A 24,742-nucleotide genomic window follows, 5' to 3' on the forward strand; every position below is an offset into this window, starting at 1 on the left:
CGGCGCGTGAGGGATTTTGGGTCCACTACATGTCACGATAGGGATAGTGTTACAGACACGCCTATGCCATGTTCCCTTTCGGTCCCCGAAAGACAAGATGCAAAATTTTGCGGTTACCACTGGATGTCGGACTATATACACAGCATGTGAATCTAAGCAGATACAATCATCAGAAATGCTATTACGGTAAGTAATGCATGTCATTGTGCTACCTTGACAAGAAGACATTTTCTTTTGAAGAAAGTGTCATATAACATAACAGTTGCATTTCGTTTTGGAACCTCTGTTTTAGGGGAGAAAGTTCATCTTCCCTTGCAAAAGAGATATTTTGGAAGATATTGAATTGTGTGGAGTGACAACCATCTATGGTGAAAAGAACATTTGTTTTTTCTCTAAGAAAGACGTTGTGGTTGATAAGACTTTTCTAATTCTTTGAAAGGAGATTCGTTGAAACAGAACTATCATCTGAATATTCCTGAATTGATCCAGGGGAAGGGAATACAACACTGGTCGCAAGGAATACTTTCAAGAACCTTTGAGTTTGTATTACAAAACTGGTTTGTTGAACCAAATGTCAGACATATTTTCCTTATATAATTTGATTGTGTATATTAGTGTGAGGGCCAAAGGTATTTTGGACACTAGGTCATTTTTCTTTAGTATTAGTTTGCTAGGTAGGGACCTCCCTGTTGGATTATGGAAAGTTAAGCATTTATAAAAAAACATTTGTTTTACTTTGAATAAATGGCAAACTTTGATGAAACGTTACCTTTGTGCCTGTCTCGCATTTCTGACCCCTCACACCACGCTGCAGTACATAATAAGCAAATACTGTGCTACAACTGCAGCAGGTGAGGATAAACGTTAGTGAACTGTGTGTGGCAGTTGATGATAGACTGGTAAAGGTCTCAGCCGGCACACAAAGGTACAAGCATACATACAGATCCCATATTCTGAGCTTTCTTAATGTGGCCGCTTTTATTTTTTCCGGTTTACTGTACCTACCTGCAGAGATTGGAAGGAGACACTAAATCGCCAAAAAATGAATGCCTCTCGTTTTATTTATTTCGTTATTATATAAACGTTTTCATGGAGATCAGGTTCTGAAAACAGACATTTTTAACTTTGACAAGAAAATATTCTCTTTGAGTGGTGCCTTTTGCTAGTATGAACATCTGTTTAAGAGCACATCGTTTTTATTTTGTCATACTCGTTGGTGGGCAGTGAACACTGTCTCTTGCATATCAGTCCATGTTCTTCCTTTTGTTTTCTATAAATATGTAGCTACCAAGTCATTTTGTAGGTTCTATTAGGCAGCCATTGGAGCATAGGGGAATTTCTAGATAGTACTATTTACTCTTCAAAGACTTTGGTGGCATTTCAGTGTTTTGTCTGTTCTAACCCATCATAAACTATTTTGCCCCACAGTACTACCGGCTTTCAATAAACTGGTGCTTTTATGCTATCCAGACAACTCAGTACAATTATCTGCATCCAAAACTCCCAAGCCATTTTAAAACAGCACATTGTAGTCCTTCCGACTCATACTTCTTTCCTGCCGACAGTTTTTTTGATTTCCATAGGCATCGATGTTTACTCAAAACTCTTCTTCCACTGCTGAGAGAACTCTACAATCCTGCCTTCAGTAGAGCACTCAGAATGTATTTGGATTAGATAACCTTCATAAGTTTGCCTAGGCTTTTCATATTTGTCTGCTCTATTCTTAGTGGCCAGGGAGCTACCAGAGCTTGTGTTCCACTCTGCGTGGTTTCCTGCATCCGGAAGATTGTCAAGTGTCTACTCTCTCCAAAGGCTATTATTTCCCATGTTAACAAAGTCAAGGGTCGCGTCAGTAGATTTTCAGTAGTACATTCTGTTGGATGTGGACTGTAAAACTGCTGGTTGTTATTAGCATCAGCATTGACGTCCCATGAGTGTGTAAGAAGGCGACTGGAGAACTAGACGTGCAAAAGTGTTACTTAGTGACTTTTTTATTTTCTTTTGAATAAATGTTTATTGCATCCTGTTGCCAGCATTCTACCAGAAGACAATTTAGTTCCTCCTTGAGGTCTCATACTGTTTCCGTGACAGTCAACCTTTTCTGTGCCTTCCTCATTTATTGTCTTTAGGCAAAGTTCAGCATTTGTCTCACTGTTGTGTTCTCTGGAGACATTTCATTCCAAGTACAGCTGCTTTTATTATTAGTCCGTTTTCAACAAGGCAATTTTGTTTTCCAGGTTCGGCAGCTGGAAAGAAGCATAGGTATGAAGGATCTGGCCCTGACTGAAATGGAGCAGAGAATTATTGAATCAGAAGCCTCCACATATGATGGTGTTTTCATCTGGAAGATTACTGAATTTGCCAGGAAGCGGCAAGAGGCTATAGCAGGCCGTTCACCAGCCATGTTCTCCCCAGGTAAGCATTCAGAGATTGAAGATGGTTCCAAAGCCTTCTCATTTTTTAATAGCTGTTGGAGTGTCTTCGGCAAAAGAAAAGTCCCGCTGTCTCATGAGAGAAACAGCAAATTGCACTTTCTCATGCAACTATAGTATAGGGATCCCAGCGCTTGTTGATAGAACATGGTCACTTCGACAGTACAGGAACCACGCAGCAGTGTTTGGCTTCTTTGGAGGTCTCTTCATACTCTACCTTACCTCTACCTCGGCTAGAGCACCTGTAGTAGGACCTCCAGTAGCAGGGTCCAATAGTTTTAAGAGCCACTGCAGGAATAGACCTGGTATGTACAAGTGCTCATCAACATTAAGAAGCGGGCTGACCCTCTTTACAGTCTTTGCAGAGAAACATCTGGTATGCTTCTCCAACAGCAGAGTATGGCAGTTTCAGAACACATGGACTACAGTAGCAGAGCATGAATGCTTCAGCAGCCTTTGCAGAGTAAGAACAGACCTTTCCTCTGCAAGAGCACCACCAGCAAAAGAGGTCAAGCTTCAACAGACACTGCAAACATGATCTGGTCTTGAGTTCATTTGTATAATCATCTGCAGAAGGAGAGTGCAACAACTTGTCCTGCAGCAAAAGGCCTTGTATGGACCACCACTCCGGTACATTAATCAGAGTATTGCAGTATCTTCTAGACCCTCTAGTAATAGGCCTGGCATGCACCAGCGAATAAGTAATTCCAGCAGCAGTGTGTGACTGCTTTGTAAGCCCTTGAAAGGAAAGACCTGGCATGTACCTGTACGTAAGATTCTTCGTTAGCAAATTGTGAAAGCGTTTACAGCCTCTACAAGGGATTCTTCATTTATATCACTGCACAGCCAGGCAGTGGTGATTGATCATTAGTACCCTGGGCAAGGTGTGCATCACTGTTCTAGTTATTAATGGCTCATTTCTGTTTTGTGTACCACCCAGACAGATGTAGGGCTTTATATTAAGATGGTTCAGCATGCCTAACATATTTTGCCTGCATTACATAACTCCTTTTTTGTCCATCTCGGTTACAAGTGACCTTTACTGCCCTCCCCCTCTGTCCTCTTCCAACACAATCTGGAGCACAAGGTGCATTTCTTGCCCCTTACAGCCATTTTGGTCCATTCGTTTGGATGTGTGGTTAAAAAAGTGCCTAGGGCTAAAATAACCAGTTTTGCTATGTTGCACCCAACATTGGGTGAATGACACATAGATGAACAGAATAACCTGCATGTCTACAGTGCTTGCCCATGAAAACCTGGACACGACTGAGGCTAAGGGATGTGATTAGTAACAGTGGATTACATTCATTGTATGGACAGTAGGCTAAAATATGCTCCTCATACCTCCTTGGGTGTTCATAGTGATTTAAAAACTTGCACTCCAAACTGTTTTGGTTAACTGTGATGTTACCGAAAACGTTCTTTTCTAATTGATTTTTTTTAACGAAAAATATTCAGCAAAAATTCACTGATTTTCTATTTTATTTTGGGGGGTCCCCCAAGCCGCGCCGTTTCCATATGATTTTTACCCCATCCCCCTCCCCACCTGTTTTAATCCGCCCACACCCCATATATATATATATATTATTTTTTAAAAAAAACAATGTTTTTCTATGGATTTGTTTTGGTTAAACAATCCATTGAAAAAAATCGGTAAAATCACTGGATACCAATTGTCTCCTGTATAGTTGCAATTCAGCAATCATTGAAGCACCAGAATTCAGCGCTTGTTCCCTTTGTTTTTGTGTTTTTTTTTACTTTGATATGAATCTTGGCCTTCCACCTACATGTTTGTCAATGAACAATTGTGTCCCGTAGTTCATGCAAACTATGGATGCTCTATCAATTATTTTTAAATCAAGATTGATATGTAGATTAGTCCATTCTCAGATTTAAAATAAGACACTTTCATCCCATCCTTTTTGTACTGTAGCCTTCACAATTCATGCTGTATGCAATCGGGATATAATTGAGTTTGCTACACTTTGCTACACTTAGATTAATGGAAACTAGAATTATTTTATTTTTGGATGATTTTAGTAGTCGCTGAAACAAAAACTCCTGCAGTACCCTCCATAAAATGAAGTCTTTTCGTTAATAACCAGTTGTTCCAGAATTGCAATTTCTGTTTAAAATGTAATTATTGCTTCACAGTGCTATTAACTTTCTGATGTTGCAATTCAGTTGAGTGGTTGGATCATTAAGGGTCAGACAATACTTCCTAAGCAAGAATAATTTGCTAGTGTGCTTTACAGTCTCTGGTTTGGAATCCAAAATTCTGGATAATCTTTCAATTATCATATGCCAGTTGCCATATTTGATTTACAAGATTATGAACGTGTTGCATAGAATGTGCGAAAATTGCAACAGCTGCAATGTGAAATTGTGGTATTTCTGGTCAGTCCAGTCCTCAACATCAAACACGTACATTAACTTTGCTTGAGGTTGCCCCACAGGTTTTGGATGACCAGACTGTCATTTATTGGTTTTCTTAATTCGATCAGCAACATTAGATTTAAGTGAGCAAAGTGCTAGACCGGATGTCCTTATTTCTGACCAGTCACCAACATGTTGAGCAGAGGGAGGTGATGGCTCGGGGGCTGAGGATGGTTCAGTCCTGTTCACCTATCTATTGCCACATAAGGGGCCATCTTTTTCTTCAGGTTTTTTCATTTGCATATACAACCAATGAGGAGCTGATTATGCTAATTCTTTATTCCACACAAAATATTAAGTTGCATCCAATCATGTCATCCATTGATGATATGCTGCAACTCAAGTACTCCTTATTATCCATTGAGGCCTGGACGACCAAGCATTTTCTGAAACTCACTCAATCTAAAACATTGTTCTTACTCCTCTCTGACAAGGATTGCCATCTTCTCATTCCCATAACGCTTCACTATGTATCCTAATCCTTAGTCCGTAAAACCAAGTTAGTGGCTTTTGGGCTGGATAGACCTATTTATGACATTGTACCATTGTTCCATTTTCATTTCTCTCCTTAGAGGATTAAGCAGCTCATCCTGCAGAAATCTGCACAGTTCTGCTTTGCTTGGTGTTGTTTTTTAATGGATTAGGGAAAGAAATCTAGGTACAAAGACTGGCCGAGGAAACCCTCTCTCCCTGACCACCATAGACTTGTCTAATTGCCGGCCCTTGTACTGAACCTTTGAAAGCCTGAAACAGTCTAGACTGGTTAAGGGAGTTTGGGAGAAAGCTAGAGGGGGTGCAGGGGTGGCAAGTCAACCTCGTAGAAACTGTTGGGCATTGGCTCCAAAGACCTAAGCAGTTTAGAGATGCATTTCTTCAGAGAAGTCCATCCTGATTGCTATTTTTTATTATGGGAGATTCCATATTAATTAATTTATTTAATGTGATAGTTTGAATTCAAACTTTACACTTGTTTAAATACATACAATCATACATCAAGAATTCAATTCATTTAGTAGATATAACATACAACAACATTTTAATACATTTACGAGATTTGTACAAAACAACTAATGGAAAACAGCCCTAAAAATCATTTCTGCTTAAAGCACCTTACAACGTACCAGTCCAACATACCATTTACAATGCTATTCCTACATATGTTTTTTTTACATGTAACTAAACACAATAAAATGCAATGTGCTTAGCTACTAAGTTTGTGTTAAGGTAGTAGTTCCAAAAGTCTTGTGATTTAATACAATCGAAATCATGTACCATGTGCAGCGGACCCAGTCTGGGGCACTCAGTGAACATGTGTTTCACTGTTTCTTTGTTTTCTGGCAGCTGGCATATTCTACAATACCTTAACTCACTATGCAGTTTCAGCATGGCCCCGTGTGAGGCAAGCAGAGGCAGTTGGTTTGTTTGCATTAAGAGTCGTAATCTGCGCAACTTTGGGTCCGGCTATTTCAATATATATGGCTGGGGCTTCTTGAAGGTATGAGTCACCGTACCCACTGGGGCATATGCGTGTAGTCAGATGGTCATAATTAGTACCCCAGTCCCATCTTTCCACTCTTCTAGAAAGTGCACCCTTCAGGACCTCGAAAGACTTACCCCGATCAAGATCAGGACACCAAAGTAGGGTCTCAAAAAAATAATTGTTCACTTTCGTGAAGGGGCCTTTTTTTGCTACCAATTCTTTTCTGTAGGATCTCCCCATGAGGGTTAAGGGGAAATTTCAGGAACAAACCAGATTTAATGAAGAGCTTACCTCTCCTTTTCTGGGCTATACCTTTTAGTGAGATGAGTCCAAATTCTAATCGCAGATAGTCCATGGGCGTGGATTGGGGAGCACCATAACGCTACGCCAATAGAATCCCTCCATTCTATTAAGATAGCCTAGATCCCTAAATGCAAGTGCCTCCAGTCCATATAGAATTGCGGGAAAAAAGCACTGTTTGTATAGTGTGAGTAGCCCAGCCAATAATTAACACGCCTATTGCCCCGGAAATCTACAGACCAATGAGGTTATCTGCTTAGCTTTCCGATCCTGGCGTCTATGATGAGCTCGTATTGGCAGCGATTGGTTATGTTGAGCTCCAAATACCTGTATGTGTCTGTATATTCTATCACCCCTGTTTTCATTACATGCTTGTTGACGTTTTTTGAGTAGACCAGCATAACCTTAGTCTTTCCCAGGTTATTTGACAGATCATTAGCCTCTGCATACCTGCTCAGTTCATTCAACTGGGCCTTCATGCCCAAAAATGTTTGGTTGCAAAAGACCAGATCGTCCGCATATAACATTGCGGTTACAGGTGTGGTTCCTACTTTTGGGGGGCACATAGCTTTAATTGCTAACTGCTGAACACCTTTGTTTTTTTCGATACAGCCAAATAGCAGCCCATTAGAGCCGAGTCTTATCCTCGAAGAGGTCCGAGTGTGTATTTCCATCATAATGTGGAGCAGCCACCCCGTGCACCAGAGTCCTGAGATCCCATAGTGAGTAACAGTGCCTACCTCTTGTGTCGCCTGCACTATTGCATTTGGCTCACAGAGGCATCAGCAGTGCATGCTTCAAAGGGGAACTAGATTAATGTGTTATTCGCAGCCCTGCAGAAAAGCAGCATGCAAGACACTTTTACTCCCTAAACATTTTTGTTGTTGAAATGTTTCGGATGGATCGGGTCCTCCCACAGATTCCTCATCTTTGAAATATCCGATATCCTGCTTGCAGCTTCGGAACAATTTCGACAGCAGAGGGTGCCATGCGTCGTCGAGTCGTGGTCCCTCAGCGGCTCCCATCCCGCTCTCCGCCATGACGTCGATGCTGGTATAAGTAGCATTCACCGTGCCCATTGTGTAACTAAGGCAGTGCGCTGCGATTGGCATCTTCTGTGGCGCATACTACAGCGACGGGCAGCCAGCAGGCAACCACAACATCCAGCTGCCTTAGAGCACCATGCTGTACGTCCATATGTACGTTCTGTACGTTCTGTCATGGGACATGGCGCCTACAGGGAGCAGCTGCTTGGCCTCCACCCTCGATATATAGCCAGCAGTTACAATCATCCAGCGCTTCACAGCTGACCAGTTGCCTTTGAGTTCCCACGGACTGTGTTATTGCTTGACTGATTCTTGTGCGCTCAACCCTGGACTTCCTTGACCTTCCTTTGGATTACTGTTTCTTGGATTTGTTTGCATGGTCCTTTTGGATTGCATGACCTAGCCCTTGGATCTTGATTTGGACTTGTTTGACTGGATTACCTTTTTGTTGTCCTTTTTTGAGAACAGGACATCCTTGCTCTGCCCTCTTGGATGACTTAATCTTCTTCTTCCTTTTGGATTTCTACTCCAAGACTTCCTTTCCTGCCATTTCCTGTCTCCCCCGACTCCTTCGTGGGGACCTGGCCTGCTGGCTTACCCTCAAGGCCCCAACTGGAAAACAAACAGGTATAACGGGATAGATTGGGGTAGTGGGTTCATGTACTCACCTTTTACTAATCTACCCTTCTCTATATTTTCAGCTCCTGTAAGAAGGTGCCTTACATCTTATTTGGCCTTTGGCTCAATCATCTCTTCAGGGCTTATATTTGAGGCATTGACGGGGCTATTAAGTTGAAGGAATTTTGTCAACCTGTCTGAGATCCTGCCCATGGCAGGTAAGTCTAACAGACTGTGAAGCCATTATTTAAATCTCACTCAGGTTGACAACAAGGAGAAGGCCCCTGACCCACTACACCATTTAGTTCAGGCTACTACAGCCCTAAGGGCTGACATGATTGCAGCTAACAACCTTCTGCATCAAAGACTTTATAATTTACAAGCCACACAACATCAATTACCCGATGAGGATGACCATCCTGCCCCTAACCCTCCAGCTGTCCCAGCCCCTCAAGCAATGCCCCCACTATTCGTTCCCACTGCATTTCTATTAGCACCTCTAGAAAGATTTGCAGGAGACCTCCAGAAATACTGCACCTTTGTAAATCAATGTAAATTACATTTTCTCTGCAGTCCAACCGCCTTTCCTGATGCCACCACCAAAGCAGCATTTATGCTTTCTCATTTAGGGGTTACCGCTGCGGCCTGGCCTAACCCATTAATGGAGACCAATAGTCCCGTTCTGTATTACTACAAGTGATGAACAAGGTCTTTGACACACGTTTGAAAGCACAGGCCAGAGATATCGAAATATTGTAATTAACACAAGGCAAGTCGACACTAGTGGACAATGTCACATATTTCAACCAGCTAGTAGCTGAAACAGCCTGGCCTAAAGAAAAGAAGGTTGCAGTCTTTTATAATGGCCTCAGCGAACAACTCAAAGATGCCTTATCTGTAGTTCCAACCATCTCTGTGACTTACTCTGATTTACTTGACTTAGTCCTTCAAGTGGAAGCCTGGAGAACGAAACGAAAATGCGAAAGTACTTTATTCGTTACTCCTTTTTCCCCCACGTCCAGACCAGCTGCGCATACCAGTTCCGAATCTACACCTGAGCTCATGCAGATTGCAGGGTATTTGAGGGCCCCTTTCTCCCCTAGAACGAGAAAGAAGACCTAACTCCAATCTTTGTCCCTAGGCAAGACATTTTATATGGGAATGCCCTAAAAGACCAAAGAAGCCCTCGAGTTTTCTGAAGGCTCACCCATAGAGGGTGGTTTATGGGCAAGCCATGTCATCAACCAGACCCCCAGTTCTGCTCCGATGCATCTCTTTCTTAGCGTCCGTTTAACCCCGCCTGGTTCAGTCCCAGTGCTGACATCAGTAATGTTAGACTCTGGTGCATTTTGCAACTATATGGACAGTGCAACAGCCGATAAGTTGGGGATACCCAAATTGAGAAAGGCCAAACCAGAACCCATTAGAGCTGTTGATGGGACAAATCTGTCTTCGGGGTTGGTCCTCCACCAAACGGTGCTTCTATCCATGTCCTTACATTCAAACCACCAAGAGGATATTAAATTTGATTGAATTGCCACCCCACATATCGGTTTTATAGTGGGTATTGCCTGACTCCAACTCCACAACCCCACATAGTCGCTTGCTGTCTCAATCAGTGTCTCTTATCTACCCCTCCTTCTCTTCGTCAGGGTCTTTTATATGCAAGACATTCTCTAGGAGCCATAGCCCCTTGCTTACCCACTAAATATGACGGCTATCAGGATGTATTTGATAAGAAAGAAGCAGAACACTTAACTCTCATTGTGCATACGATTGTCCCATTGACTTTGGTGAATACCAACAGGCAGGGTGTATTCACTCACTAAACAGGAGGAACAGATATTGAAAGAGTACATCGACACTGCCCTTCGCAACATTTTTTTTTCCGTGCGTCATCTTCTCCTGCTGCCAGTCCTCTGTTTTTTGTCCCTAAGTGGGAGGGCGACCTTAGACCATGCATCGATTACCAAAAAAAATCAATCAAATCATCATAAAGAACTGCTACCCCATTCCTCTCATCTCTGTTCTTTGAGACCAGCTTCATGATGCCGTATTGTTTACCAAACTAGACCTACGAGGGGCCTACAATCTGGTTCGCATAAGACACGGAGATGAGTGGAAGACAGCCTTTTGCACTCGCTATGGCCTCTACGAATACCTTGTAATGCCCTTCGGCTTATGTAATACATCAGCTACCTTCCAGCGTTTCATGAACGAAATCCTCCAGGATATACTTGAAACATATCTAGTCTTATATCTGGACGATATACTCCTATTCTTCTTCCAAGAACATGTGAAGCACGTACGAGAAGTTCTAGAAAGGTTATGAAAACATTCCCTGTATGCTAAACTAGAAAAGTGCATATTCCACACCCAGGAAGTTGAGTTTTTCAGATTTCTTCTTACCGCACAAGGGACCCATTTGAGTACCACCAAGGTGAGGGCCGTGTTAGACTGACCAGCTCCCTCTACGCTAAAAAAGCTACAGGCCGGATTCCAAGATGGCGGCCGAGCCGGGTAGACGTGTGTGAGCGTAGCTCCGTCCCCCAGCTCGGGCGGCAACAATAAAGCATTCAATAAAGCGCTCACCGTGCCCGCTGAAGAGCACCCATACTCCGTCATACGCCGGGAAGCGAGCACCTTGAAAAGCAAGGACTCACCTCCAGAGGACGGGCCCCCTCCATTTGGCCCCGCCGGCAGGGGATAGTGTGGACCCAGCGACCCGGCCGCCGCACGGCCCAGCAGTGAGGATCCCCCGAAGGAGACCCGAGGCGCAGGAAAACCCCTCGGATCCCGCCAGCACCCTGCAGCTGAGACCCGACCACGAGGGAGGGGGACTGCGGTGAATGAAGCAGAGCCTGGCGGTGACATCGGAGCACACTCCCAGCACGAGTCAGACCGGAGTGGAGGAGTGGGTTCGTGGAAGGCGTCAAGCAAGCGGCACGTACCCGGACGCGGAAGAGGCCATGACCGGAGGAACGAGCCATCCAGCGCAGAGGAGCCAGCAGAGGACGTGCCTCGGGGGAGAGAGGCAAGCACACCCGGCTCAGCGGTAGGAGCCACATCCGTCAGCGACAACCGGAGCGGGGTGGAGAGGGCGGCCGTCGCGAGCGGACCTGAAGCAGACGGCAGAGCCCGGAGGAACCCCAGGAACCCACAGGTACGAGGCGGGGGGGCAGCCCACAGTAGCACCAGAAGCGGCGGGGATAAAGCCGCCCCCCCCTCCAATAGACAGTGGCACGGCGCCCCAATATTGGAAGCACACATCCAACAACGAAAGCAGGCACAGACACAGGGGAGGGGGCCGCGCGCTCCCCGGCTCCCCACCCTGCTCCTACATCAATCACTGGACGCGGGCCGGGCCTAAGAACAGGAAGGCCCCTAGGCCGACCAAGAGACTCTATCCTCCCACAACTACGAATCCCTCCTACCCAAAAGGACACGGGGGGGGGGGGCTCCCACTCCAAGGCCCACCAAAGGACACCCACACTCACACCCCGGGACAACCATAAAAGGAACAGATTCCCGCCAAGGGGGGCAACAAAAGTAATTGAGGAACCGCAGTAGAGCATAGACGGACAAGGGGAGGGTGACGTGCAACGCCAAGGAGAGAACCTACAGGGGGATCCTGGACAGACTTTACATAAGGATTCTCCAGAACAACACCGTCTCCCTATAAGAGGGTACAAGCCCGTGCGATCACCAACACACAGGGTGAAAAAAAGGGATATCCACAACTCCAACAGGCAAAACTCGGTAGAGCCCAGAGAGGCATCAGAGACTGACGGTTCGCATAACCATCCACTAGACTCTCATCCCCAAAACAGTGCGAACCTAGATATTAACAATTCAGACCCCAAAGGAACCCACACATGTCAAAACCCAGGACCAGGCACGGATTACAGGCTTCAGCAGCGAAAAATAGCAGATCCAAACAAGACCAAGACCTAATCCAAATTTGGGGGGGTGGACAAAACTGCGTCCAAGCAGACTAACAAACAGAAAAGTAAAGGGGGAAACGTAGCAAATCAGGAAGAGGACACAGAAATGGCCTCGAAAGATGACATGAAAACTTGGTTTAAGGAATTTCAGGACCAATTCATGTCCTCCACACAGGCGCAGTTCGAAAACATGAAGGGGGAAATGAGACAAGCAGTCCAGGAATTGAAGAGGGACATACAAAACCTAGAGAAGAGAACAGATAATCTGGAAAGGACGGTCCAGAACATAGACGAGGAAACCCTAAAGCAAGAAGATGCTCAAGACCGGCTAGCACGACTGGCTATAGAATTAGAATCCCAATGTGAAGATTTGGAAAACAGATTCCGGAGATCAAACATAAGAATTAAGAATGTACCGGAAACGGTAAAGGATAAAGATCTTCGCACGACGGTGCAACAGGTGTTCAGGGAAATAATCACGGAAGGCACTGGGGAAGTAATACAAATAGACAGAATACACAGAGTAGGTCCCCGACGGCCGGGCGAACCTGGGGCTCGCCCGAGGGATGTTCTGGTGGCAGTGGCACAGTATACACAAAAGGAGCAAATCCTCAGGAAAGCCAGGTTGCTGGAACACATACGAATGAATGGTAAATAAATACAACTCTTCCAAGACCTAGCACAATCCACGCTCAGAAAGAGAAGAGAAATGCTCCAGGTAACAAAATTTCTCACGGAAAAACAAATACGCTACAAATGGACCTTCCCATTTGGCCTCCTGTTCACGTGGGAGGATCGACAATTCCACATCACAACATGCGAGGAAGGCCTCAGGATCCTGGGCTGCCAAGAACAAGAAACCAAACCTCCATATGAAAATGAACTTCATGGGAGAAGGAGAGAACCGAAGGGATGGCAAACAGAGAAACGTAGAACGAGACTTCAATCCCGTAGGACAGAGAAAAACTGAATACATCCCGGAAAACCACGACAAAAGTAATAACAGCTGGAGGAAGGGACACTAAAAGAAGGAATTAGTTGATCGGGCGGTGACCACACGTAGATGCGGCAGAGCCATGGGACTCTGGTGGAATTCGCAAATCAAGCCGGGTTTAGGCTCCCTGCGAAACGAAAAACCTGAGTTGTTAGAGGGCATGGCGCAAAGGCAGCACGCCCGAGCATCCATAGGGCCCAGTGCCCTCCTCAGGGAAAAAGTTGGGGGGGGAAGAGAAGGGGGAGTTGAAGGGGATGTTCATGGGGGAAAAGAGTTAACCACCGGAACTAAACTGCACTACAGCGACCCACACGACGAAACCCATACGAAACTGCACACTCAAAAGGAAGAATGGGGCTGAAAATCCTAACATATAATATCAGAGGGCTGAACACACCAGTAAAATGGAAAAAACCGAAAACTTCATACACAGAGAAAAGTACGATATAATAACGCTCTGAGACACATATACAGAAAAAAAGGAAAGGTCTATTACGAATAAGAGGCTTCAACCAAATTCTACAATCCAACGATGACGAAAAAAAGAAAGGAGTCCTGATAGCATTCGCCAACCACCTCAATGTACAAATCACAGCATCTATGACCGATAAAAAAGGGGAGATTCCTCTACGTGAAGGCCCAGATAGAAAATTGCCACTTAACCTTAGCAACCTTATATGCCCCAAACACGGGACAGGAGGGTTTTATCAAAGATACGCTGAACAAACTAGAAAACTTTGCAGAAGGAGAAGTGATACTGACAGTTGACTTCAATCTAGCATGGAACCAGATGGAAGACCGCTCAAACCCCAAAAATATCCAACAAGGGACACCCTCATCACAGCTAAAACAGATGATGCACAGACTGGCACTAGAGGACGTATGGCAGAGAGTCAGAGGTACAACCCAGGGGTACACATATTACTCGCACGTCCATAACTCAAGCTCCAGGATCGACTACATCTGGGCCACGGGAACCCTACTAGAAGAGATCCAGGACATCGAAAAAGGTCAAATATCACTATCAGACCATACTCCACTTTGGATTACTCTTCCAAGAATCCACAAACGCTCAGGTCTCTGGCGCTGGACGTTCCCCAAAGACATCTTACAAGACCTGGTCGCAAAGGAAACGATCAGAGAAAAGATAGAGGACTACTTCAAACAGAATGACACCCCAGAAGTCTCGCCATGCACCATCTGGGAAGCTTTCAAAGCAGTGCTATGCGGGCAAATAATTGCCCTGAAAGCACAAAAAGATAAGATATCATACAAATGGGAATCAGAATTAGAGAAAAAGCTGGAAGAGATAAGAGAAGAATTGATAAAGAACACATCCCGCAAAACAAAGAGGGCATACCGACACGTTCAGAGCCAGCTAGACTTACTCAGGACTAAAAGGGCAGAAACACAACTACTACACGCAAAACACTGGTATGCGATGAAATCAAATAAGGCAGATAAACTCCTAGCAAGACAATTAAAAGGCAAACAGCAAAACCAAATGGTACACTCATTAAAAGACAAACAAGGGAAAAAGACGACTCAATCAATAGACATCAAAGAGATATTCCGAGATTACTACCAGAAATTGTACACATCACAAAGCCCGAAGGAAGAGGAACAGGAGGCCTTCCTAAAGGAGATATCACTACCAACGATTACGACCGACGAAAAAACTACTTTGGACGAACCGATCACAGCAGAAGAGGTAGCAAAAGCAATTAAAGACTTACCTAAAAATAAATCTCCAGGACCGGACGACTACATAGCAGCCTTCTATAAAACATATACGCGGATACGCTCACACCCATATTAACAAATCTTTACAACACCTTTAAAGACGCATCTAATATTGCTCCTTCGATGAACGAAGCAAAGATACTAGTCTTTGACAAAAAAGGGAACGATCCGGAAAACCCAAGCTCCTACCGCCCAATAGCTCTAATCAACATCGACGCAAAACTCTATACAAAAATACTCGCTAACAGGCTCTCAACCCTACTCCCGAAACTGATTGATCAAGAGCAATCGGGCATCATCCCAAATCGGAAAACCCATGACAATATCAGAAGAATAGCACATCTTATAGAGAAAGCCGAGATCACGAATATCCCTTCAGCAATATTATCGGTGGATGCGGAAAAGGTATTCGACCAGGTGGAATGGTCAATGCTATTTGCAACGCTAAATAAAATGGGCATGGGAAATGCATATATAAACATGGTGCGAGCCAACTACAATTCACCAATAGCCAGGTTATCAGTCAATGGAGAAATCTCGGACCCTATCAGAATTGGAAGGGGCACCAAACAGGGATGCCCTCTCTCACCCCTGCTATACGCAGTCTTCCTCGAACCACTACTGGCGAAGATCAGAGCTACACCCGACATAAAGGGAATAGAAATGGGAGGGCAGGCACACAAAACAGCGGCAGTCGCGGACGTTATGATGATGACCCTAACAGAGCCAATAGAGACACTTCCCCTCCTCATTCAACAGATCGAAGATTACCGTAAAATATCAGGGCTAAAAATAAATAAACAGAAATCGTCGGTAATGGCCCTGGCTGGGAACAAACGAGAGATATATAAGAAAACGAAGGATCTCCACCTACAAACAGCTGAGGACGGGGTGAGATACCTAGGAGTCACCCTGACACCCTCGATTAAGAACTTCTTCTCAGGGAACTACACGAAACTTATAGACAACGTAAAGAGAGATCTAGAGAGATGAAACCCGTTAGCAATAATCTGGTGGGGCAGGATAACAGTTATCAAAATGACAATACTACCCAGACTGTTATATTTCTTCCAAGCTCTCCCCATACGGGTACTGGCTTCATTCTTTAAGACACTTACCAAAATCATAACAAAATACATCTGGCAAAACAAAACACCAAGACTGTCGCAACAGGCTCTCACAGCACATAAATCAGACGGAGGCATGGCACTCCCCCAACTAAAGAAATACTACGAGGCAGCGCAACTCTGGGTCTTGAATGAATGGATCGCTAATACATCTGAAAAATTGTGGGAGGCGCAGGACAGAGCAGTAGCGAGATCAAACCTACGCCACTTTCTATGGAGAAAAACGGAGTACCGATATCAAAATGTTAAAATTAGCGAGATCATAGGCTCCATTATGGACGTATGGGACAGAGCAACCAAGAGAGAAATCCTCACGATAGATCCCGCCCCCTTCATTCCGATTCTAGACAATCCGGACTTCCCCCCAGGCACGGAAAGAGGAGCGTTCCATAAATGGGGAGATGCAGACTGCACAAAAATTAGAGACATGTACGACGGCCAACAGATCAGAACGTTCGCGGAATGTCAAACTACTGGGCCTAACGGAAAAGGACAGATACCAATATGAGCAGCTCCATCATTGGCTCACCACGCCAAGAATAACACAAGCACTGACAAGGACCTTGACCCCTTTTGAGACATACATGATGACCCAAACGGGAGAAAGGAAATTCGTCTCCACCCTCTACAAATTCATAAATGCCCAGGCAGAACACACAACATGGCATTACATGAAGAAATGGGAAACAACGCTAGGGAGACGTATCACGAGGGAGCAATGGACATACATATGGCAAATAATACCTAAATGGACTTGGGCGATTCAAACAAGAGAAGCATGGACAAAAATGATGATCCAATGGCATTATACCCCGGAAAGACTCCATAACATGTTCAATAAAGTGCAAGGAAATTGCTGGAGGGGATGGGACACAATAGGAAATTGGAGACACATATGGTGGGACTGTAAAGCACTGCAACCATTCTGGGCAGAAGTGAAGACACAAATGTTAAACATCTTCGAGGGAGCCGCTAATCTGGTAGAAGTAGTATGGATGTGCGGTATGTGGGATCACCGGGACAGATCGCTCACAAAGACCCAAAAGAGGAACTTTATGGGATTTCTCATAGCAGCATGGTTAGCGATAGCTCAAAATTGGAAACAAAAATCCCCCCCAACTAACCAAGAATGGCTAAATAGAATTTGGACATAGGTGGCAATGGAGAGAATAACATACAATATACAAGGGGAAGGAGAGAGATTCACAATTGACTGGGGGGAAACAATTGAATACCTACAAGGCACATGTTGCAATGGTGCCCACACAAAATCCGCACACTGCACATGGATAGATCTGGAGCAACGATAAATCGGTTCGCAGTGGGTCAACTGAGAACAATATAACCGTTGAGGGGGGTGGTGGGTGGGAAGGGGGGGTAAAATGGGACTATGTTGAGTCCCGATGTTAATGTTTAAAGAAATGCCAAATAAAATGTATTTAAAAAAAAAAAAGCTACAGGCCTTTCTTGGTTTTTCCAGTTTTTATCAGCGGTTCATTCAAGATTTCTCATCCATAGTGGCTCCCTTAACAAGGCTTACTAGTACATCAGTACAGTACATTTGGTCTACCAACACCCAAATCTAGACATGCCTTTCGTCATAGAGGCGGATGCTTCCTTTGCAGTGGGAGGTGTGCTGTCACAAGAATGCCCCACAACTGGTCGATTTCACCCAGTTGCCTATCATTCATGAAAGCTCACCATCACTGAACAACACTATACAGTTAATGGAAAAGAACTCCTGGCTATAAATGAAGCGTTTAGAATTTGGAGACACCATTTGTGGGGTGGAGAATACCCGGTCACTTTTATACAGATCATCTAAATCTACGTGATTTAGCCTCACTAAAATGGACAAAAAGTAGACAAGTACAAAACCTCTTCTTTGCTGCCTTCAACTTCGTTATTAAGTACCGTCCTTCTAAAAAAAAAATGGAAAGGCGGACGTCCTATCTCAAAGTCAAGGGGGGAGCTGTTACCCACTACCCCCGAGTATGTATTACAGAAAGAACACATTGTGTCTGTACCGCCCCGAATATCCTAGTCTCTGATATCTGTTCCTGGGTCCTCACACATTAAAATGATCTTTCTGAATGTAATGCTGAAATACTAGAGGTACTACCATACATTCATAAGTACCTGAACATTCCCACAGTCCCTCTTCGACATCAAGCGTTACAATTGTTCCACAATACTAAAGTCGCTGCACATCCATCCAGGGTAACAGAAAACCATATCTCTGTTACAACGTTGGTGCTGGTGGCCGAAAATGGCCAAAGACATAACAACTTATATTGCCACCTGCGCTATCTGCACTCAAAGCAAGACGGACATAGCCCCTCCTATGGGTAAAATATTGCTGTTACCCGTGCCTCACAAACCATGGTATGTGGTATCCATGCACTTTATCACCGACCTACCAACTGAAAACAAGTACGACACAGTATGGGTTGTTGACTACTTTTCTAAAATGGCCCGTTTTTGTCCCTTGCAAAGGTCTTCCTTCGGCTCCTGTGTTAGCCGATTTGTACTTCCGTAATGTTTTTTGTTTTTTTTGGTCTACCTTTAGTGATAGTCTCAGTTTACCTCCAGTTTCTGGCAGGCTCTTTCACGGATGTTGGGTTTAGAGGCACTTTTCCCTTCAGCATACCACCCAGAAACAGATGGTCAAACAGAGAGTTTAATCCAAATCCTTGGAACAATACCTCAGATGTCTCTGCCTGCTACACTTGGCACTTGGTTCACGGCCATTTTAAGCACTTGTGGGGCCCTGGGCACGGACATCTTTGGGGCCCCCCTTCACCAAACCAAAGGAATTAAGTGATTAAGAATATCTGCCCCTCCTCCACCGCAGTCACAACCCATAGGTTGATATACTGCCTCACAGCATTAAGAATAAGGATGTTTACTCCCTTTAAGTCCCCTTAAAGTCTTCATGTCTGCACTAATCAGAATGATAAACAAGTACCATTTGAAGGCCAACATTATCAGTCTACGAAGAGGTTACTTCTGTTCTAGCATAGATTCTGGAGACCTTTTATAAATATAATCCAGGAAGGTATATGGCCTGTAGTGTTAATGCAGGACTGTATGTAAAAGCTATGTGTAACCCAGAATAGACAGAGAACTCACATTTGCTCCCCCACAGAATACAGAAATGCTCAAGCATGGATAGAGAAGACCAATTGGTAGGAAGGATAAAGCTACACATACCATAGCATGGATAGTGGATGTAGATTAGAAGCTACCAGGAAGGTGTCTGTATCCGGACAGACTGAGATTATAAATGGGACATGGTTTTCAAATAGTGTTGCCATTAGAGATCAAGAGATCAAAAGAATAAAGTGCTTGTGGTGTGCAATATATAAATGCTCACTATTATAGGGGAAGCAACACTATAGCCAGTGAAACCACGAGTGAGGCTGTTTTGAAGATCATACCGTGAAGGGCTGACAATTTTGAAAGGTTTTGGGACTGGCAATTTCGAGAGGTTAGCCAATCTAAGATGAAATTAGATGGCCAGCATTACACACACTGGTTAACGGGTGAATCTCGGATGTGTGCCAACTCTGCAATTTCTGCATTTGAACACTTTCATTACCAGTTCTTACCATTAACTAAAATAATCTCATTTTGTAAAACTGACTTGGAAAGTACACCAATCACATTACCAAATGTGACCATTTTTAAAAACAAAATATTATAGTCGGGTGTAACAGAATGATTCTAGTTTCATTCTCTCCATCATCAGGAGACGTATATCTGTATCAGCAAACCAATCAGTGTGATTTAACAGATTTGATCTAGCTTGGTCTTTTGTATTTTAAAACTTTACATAGCTCCAAGACACTGGCTTGTGAAATTGTCATTTATAAACGTGCAGAAAAACCTTTGACTTTTAGATAAATGCAAAGCGTTATTTTGTGTTAAACGAGCAGACTTTAAAATATGCTTGCCTGAGTCCTGCACCATCTGGTCTGCTCCCTTCTGTCCACCACCCCTTCCACTCAAATGACCTACATAAGATGAAAAATAAAGTCATGGACTAAACAATGCCACCAGCATGCAAGTAGGCAAACTTCACAGAAGACAGTAATGTACAAGATATTAGATGATTTGACCAAGATCACTGTATTGTCTGCTGGCAAAGCCAGGATACAAGCATGAATGCTTTGGTTCCAAATTTGGATATGTATTCATCTCTTGGACTAACAGTTTATGCTCATCATTGGAGGTGATTGCCTAGGTTTTACAACACCCCATCTGAACAAACCAATTTCTAGACCTTCACTGTAAGGATGACATGTTCGATTTTATAGCAACCCCTATCAGGTGCTGGTGCATTGCTGATAATAGCACCCGTTGTGCTGCAAGACCAAGTACATACGCAGGCAGGTTTATAACCTTCAGACATAGGAAAAGCTCAGCCAGCCTTACAGGAATGTGCTGTTTTAATCTTGCATAGGAACACATATCTCTGCAATGAGTGCTTAACACACTGAGCTAACTTCAGAACCATAGTGGCACTCAATTTACCAATATGTATTTCAAATTTGTCTATTGCACATGATCAGCATAATTCTCACAGGAAGGGAAGAATGATACAGGAGTTGTGCTGCAAGGAACACACAAACTATATATACCACAGTGAACACAGAAAGCATTAAATGATTAATTGATCAAGGCAGAATGTTCTTGCCAAAACAGACAGGCAGTAGGATTAGAGCCTCAGCAGCATGCTATACAATATACTGATGTGTGTTATTTAAGTCTGGTGAACAAAGGAATCTTACTTCTTTAGACCAGACAGCCTTGTGGGGCCTCCTCAAAGGTGGGGGCCCTAGGCAAGTGCCCCTTTTGCCCTCCCATTAAAGCGTCTCTGACTTGGTTCGATCTGCTCCATATCGCTGAATTCGCATATAACAATGCAGTCCATTCAGCAACAGGAAACTCCACTTTTTACGTCCTATGTGGTCAACTCCCCTACATATTGCCAATTATGGATCCGCCTGCTTCTGATACACCTGCTTCAAACACCAGTTATTTGCACATCCTGCAAATACACTTTCTCACTAAGCAACATTTGCTAGTTGCACAGTAAAGATGCGTACACATGCAAATCGCCATGGACGTGACTCTCCTGTATATACAGCAGGTGATCAGTTCTGGTTAGCCACTCGTTATCTATATATCCATGGAACATGAAAACTGGTTCCCCGCTTTGTTGGACCGTACAAGATCACGCGTATGGTAAAGCCAGTCGCTTTTCATCTTGCCATTCCTCCAACCTAGCGTATACATGACATCTTTCATTTCTAAATCTTCCTGCCATTACAACTTACCCAGAACAGGACTGTGAGACTTGTCATTGGCCTCAAGCCCATGCAGCCCCTGTGGCTGCAGGGATCAACTTCAAGACCCTCTTCATTGTCCATAAGGCTTTTTGGGGCCTGGGACTGCCCTACCTCCAACTTTCTCTTCAAAAACATCTTCCTTCTCAAGCTCTCCACTCATCCACCCTCAACTCTCTGAGGGTCAGATGCTTCTCCAAGCAGGTAGTTGGGGGCAGATCTATCTCCTCTGCTGGGGCCTCCCTCTGGAACAGCCTCCCTGCCTCTCTCAAACTTGGGCAGAACCCCCTCTAGTTCCAGAAGGAACTCAAGACATTCCTTTTCGCTTCCGCTTTTCTCTCTTCCTGTCCTCTGCTAATGCACCTGACTGCTCCGCGCACTGGTCACCTGATCACCCTCTGAACTCGGGCCCGGCTCCTGCATGTCTATTTGCCCTTGCACTGCCTCCGCGCTCCTCAACACTTAAGGGTCTGTATCTGCAACCCTACTGTCCCTTCTCTCTGCACTTAAGAGAAACCTGCAGGCTGCACTTGTGCGTTAACTGCACTTCCCCCTTCCCCTGGCACTTCTCCCCTTCCCCGCACTTGCACGATCCTAATGACACTAGGCCTAGTAAGATCGTTATTTTGTCCTCCCTTGTTTTCCCGTCCTAGTCTTGTAATGCCTAGAAACACTTGTGTACAGACGCGTTATAAATGGCACATTGTATATCATGTATGTCTCCCTCCTGAAACCGTATAAGCCTTTCACCCGCCTAAAGCCCCGTCCCGTTCCGATTCAAGTAGTCTCGGATGAGGAATACAAGGTGCAACACATTCTAGCCTATCGAGGGTGCAGGGGTCTCCTGCAGTACCTCATTGACTGAAAGGGTTATGGTCCAGAGGAATGATCATGGGAATCTACATCCGAAACCACAACATCCAGTTGCCTTAGAGCGCCGTGCTCTACATCCCGTTGTACGTCCATACGTACGTTCTGTCACGGGACCTAGTGCCACCAGAAAGCAGCTAATTGGCGGCCACCCTCGATATAGAGCCGGCAGTTACAATAATCTGGCACTTAACAGCTGACCAGTTGCCTTTGAGTTCCCGCGCACCATATTATTGCTTGACTGATTGTGCGTTCGACCCTGGACTTCCTTGACCTTCCTTTGGATTACCATTTCTTGGATTTGTTTGCTTGGTACTTTTGGATTGCCTGACCTAGTCCTTGGTTCTTGATTTGGACTTGTTTGCCTGGATTACCTCTTTGTTGTCCCTATTTGAGAACAGAACTTCCTTGCTGTTCTGTGAACTTGGACACTGCCCTATTGGATTACTTCAGCTGCTTCTTCCCTTTGAATTTCTACTCCAAGACTTCCTTGCCTGCCCTTTCCTGTCTCCCTGACTCTTTCCTGGGGACCTGGCCTGTTCCCCCTTTTCTGGAGCTGCGTTACTTAGCCTCAAGACACCAACTGGAAAACAGGTATATCGGGATAGATTGGGGGTAGTGGGTTTCATGTATTCACCTTTTTTTTTTAATTTCATTTAGTTTATACAAACTTTTTGAAATGTAAAAACTCAAATCAAAACTCAAATCAAAACTTTACATTAATACTCATCTTAAGAATGTGCTTTTTAGAGTCCATTATTTTTTAGCAAATAGAACAAAAAAAAGAGGAAAGAGACCACACAACAAAAGAGCTTTCTCTACTTGTTGTCCGGAGTGTTGTATTGGTTAGATAGATTCTAACCAAAATTTCTTCCTGGTTTGAACGATTTGCTTTCAAATGTCATTTACCAAGGACTGCTCTAGCAAAGATTGGAGTTGGTCTAAAAATCGCATCGTTGCTATCAGCAGCGATTTACATTCTGTGATGTGTAATTGTCTCCAATCTTCTTGATTGTATGTCTGGTATCGGTTCATCTCTCTCCTTAAGCAGTTCTCCTGTTTGTCTTTTAGTTCAGGACAACTGAGCACAAGATGTTTTAAATGTTCTTCTTCTGCATCGCAGAATCTGCTCTTTGTGTTTCTTAATGAGATTTGACGTCTATTTCTCAGTATTTCCTTAGCTTCAAAGATGTTTAACCGGAATTTTAGGTATAGCCTTCTTAGGCATTTACAGGGTGCAATGATCAAGTATTTTTGCAGGGTGGAGCGCTTTTTAACTTCTGGAGGAGAGTTTTGCATAGATTTATGATTTATTCTTCTCTCTCCAATGTCGATCCGGTCAAGATTTAGCAGTTTTCTTTTTTTTTTTCAGTCTCCAGCTGTTTCAAAAGTTCTTTACAATGATGTTTCCATTCGACCAGCGCTGATTTTGTTCTTGTCGTTATCCATTAGAATTTCCAGAGGAGGTAGGTTGGCTTCTATATAGGTTTTTCTGAATAACGCTAGTTTATTCCAAGTTATTCTCACGTTTAAGGAAGAAATCCCCATTTCATATAGAATACAGGCAGTCGGTGTACTTTGTGGAATCTGCAAGATTTTCTTCCAAAAGAAACCTTCACATCGTGTCCATGTCGTTGCATCACATCTGAACATATTCTCCGCTCCGTATGTTAAAATCGGAGTTACTTTACTCTCGTAGAATCTTTTTACAGCCAGGCATCAGTATTTACCATATTCTTTTTGTATTATTGCACCATGCATTGTTAATTGTTTGCATGAGCACAGTAGTTTTATTTTCATCGGTTCATCGCATATGCTGGAATTGATGATTGTTCCAAGATATCTTGTTTGAAAGACCATATTCAGTTTCTTTGACCCGAGAGCCCATTTTAGTCTTTGATTACTTTTCATCCTTCCCCTTTTGCTTTCTAGGACAAGGATTTCAGACTTTGTCACGTTTATCTCTAAACCCAGATCTTTTGTAAAGGTTTCCAACGCTGACAATTTTCTTTGTAGGCAAATGGGTGTACAATCCATGATGACCATATCATCCAATATAATATATGGTGTACCTGCACTCCGTTTATCAGCGGTGGAAACGAAACCACTTTTGTCAGGGCTGTTCCAACTTCTAATATGTAGACGTTGAAGAGCGTTGCTCCAAGGGGGCAACCCTGCTTCACTCCCCTCTCCGTTCTTATAGGGTTTGTTAGGTTTCCATCGTGATCGAGTCGGACTTTGATGTACGTGTCAGAGTATAATTCTTTGATGGCTTGAATTAGACTTTCTTTACATCCTCGTACTTTGAGTTTGGACCACAGAGTTTCTCTGTCGACACCATCAAATGCGTTTGCCATGTCTATAAACGCTAAGTAAACCTTTTTCCCTGTTCTGATGGCGT

The 24,742-nt window shown here is 44.0% G+C and overlaps 1 protein-coding gene across 8 annotated transcripts in view; it reads left to right on the forward strand.

Annotated features, from left to right (window-relative positions):
- Positions 1-24,742, forward strand: part of TRAF2 (TNF receptor associated factor 2) — a 1,562,837-nt gene that overhangs the window by 1,451,659 nt on the left and 86,436 nt on the right. For all 8 annotated transcript variants that reach the window (XM_069609765.1, XM_069609762.1, XM_069609766.1 and 5 more), the window contains one exon: positions 2,238-2,415. In XM_069609765.1, the coding sequence (XP_069465866.1) occupies positions 2,238-2,415 (178 nt within the window). The remainder of the gene's footprint in view (positions 1-2,237; positions 2,416-24,742) is intronic.

This window comes from Ambystoma mexicanum, chromosome 8 (assembly GCF_040938575.1).
Source record: "Ambystoma mexicanum isolate Mex_15411 chromosome 8, UKY_AmexF1_1, whole genome shotgun sequence".
Lineage (NCBI taxonomy): Eukaryota > Metazoa > Chordata > Amphibia > Caudata > Ambystomatidae > Ambystoma > Ambystoma mexicanum.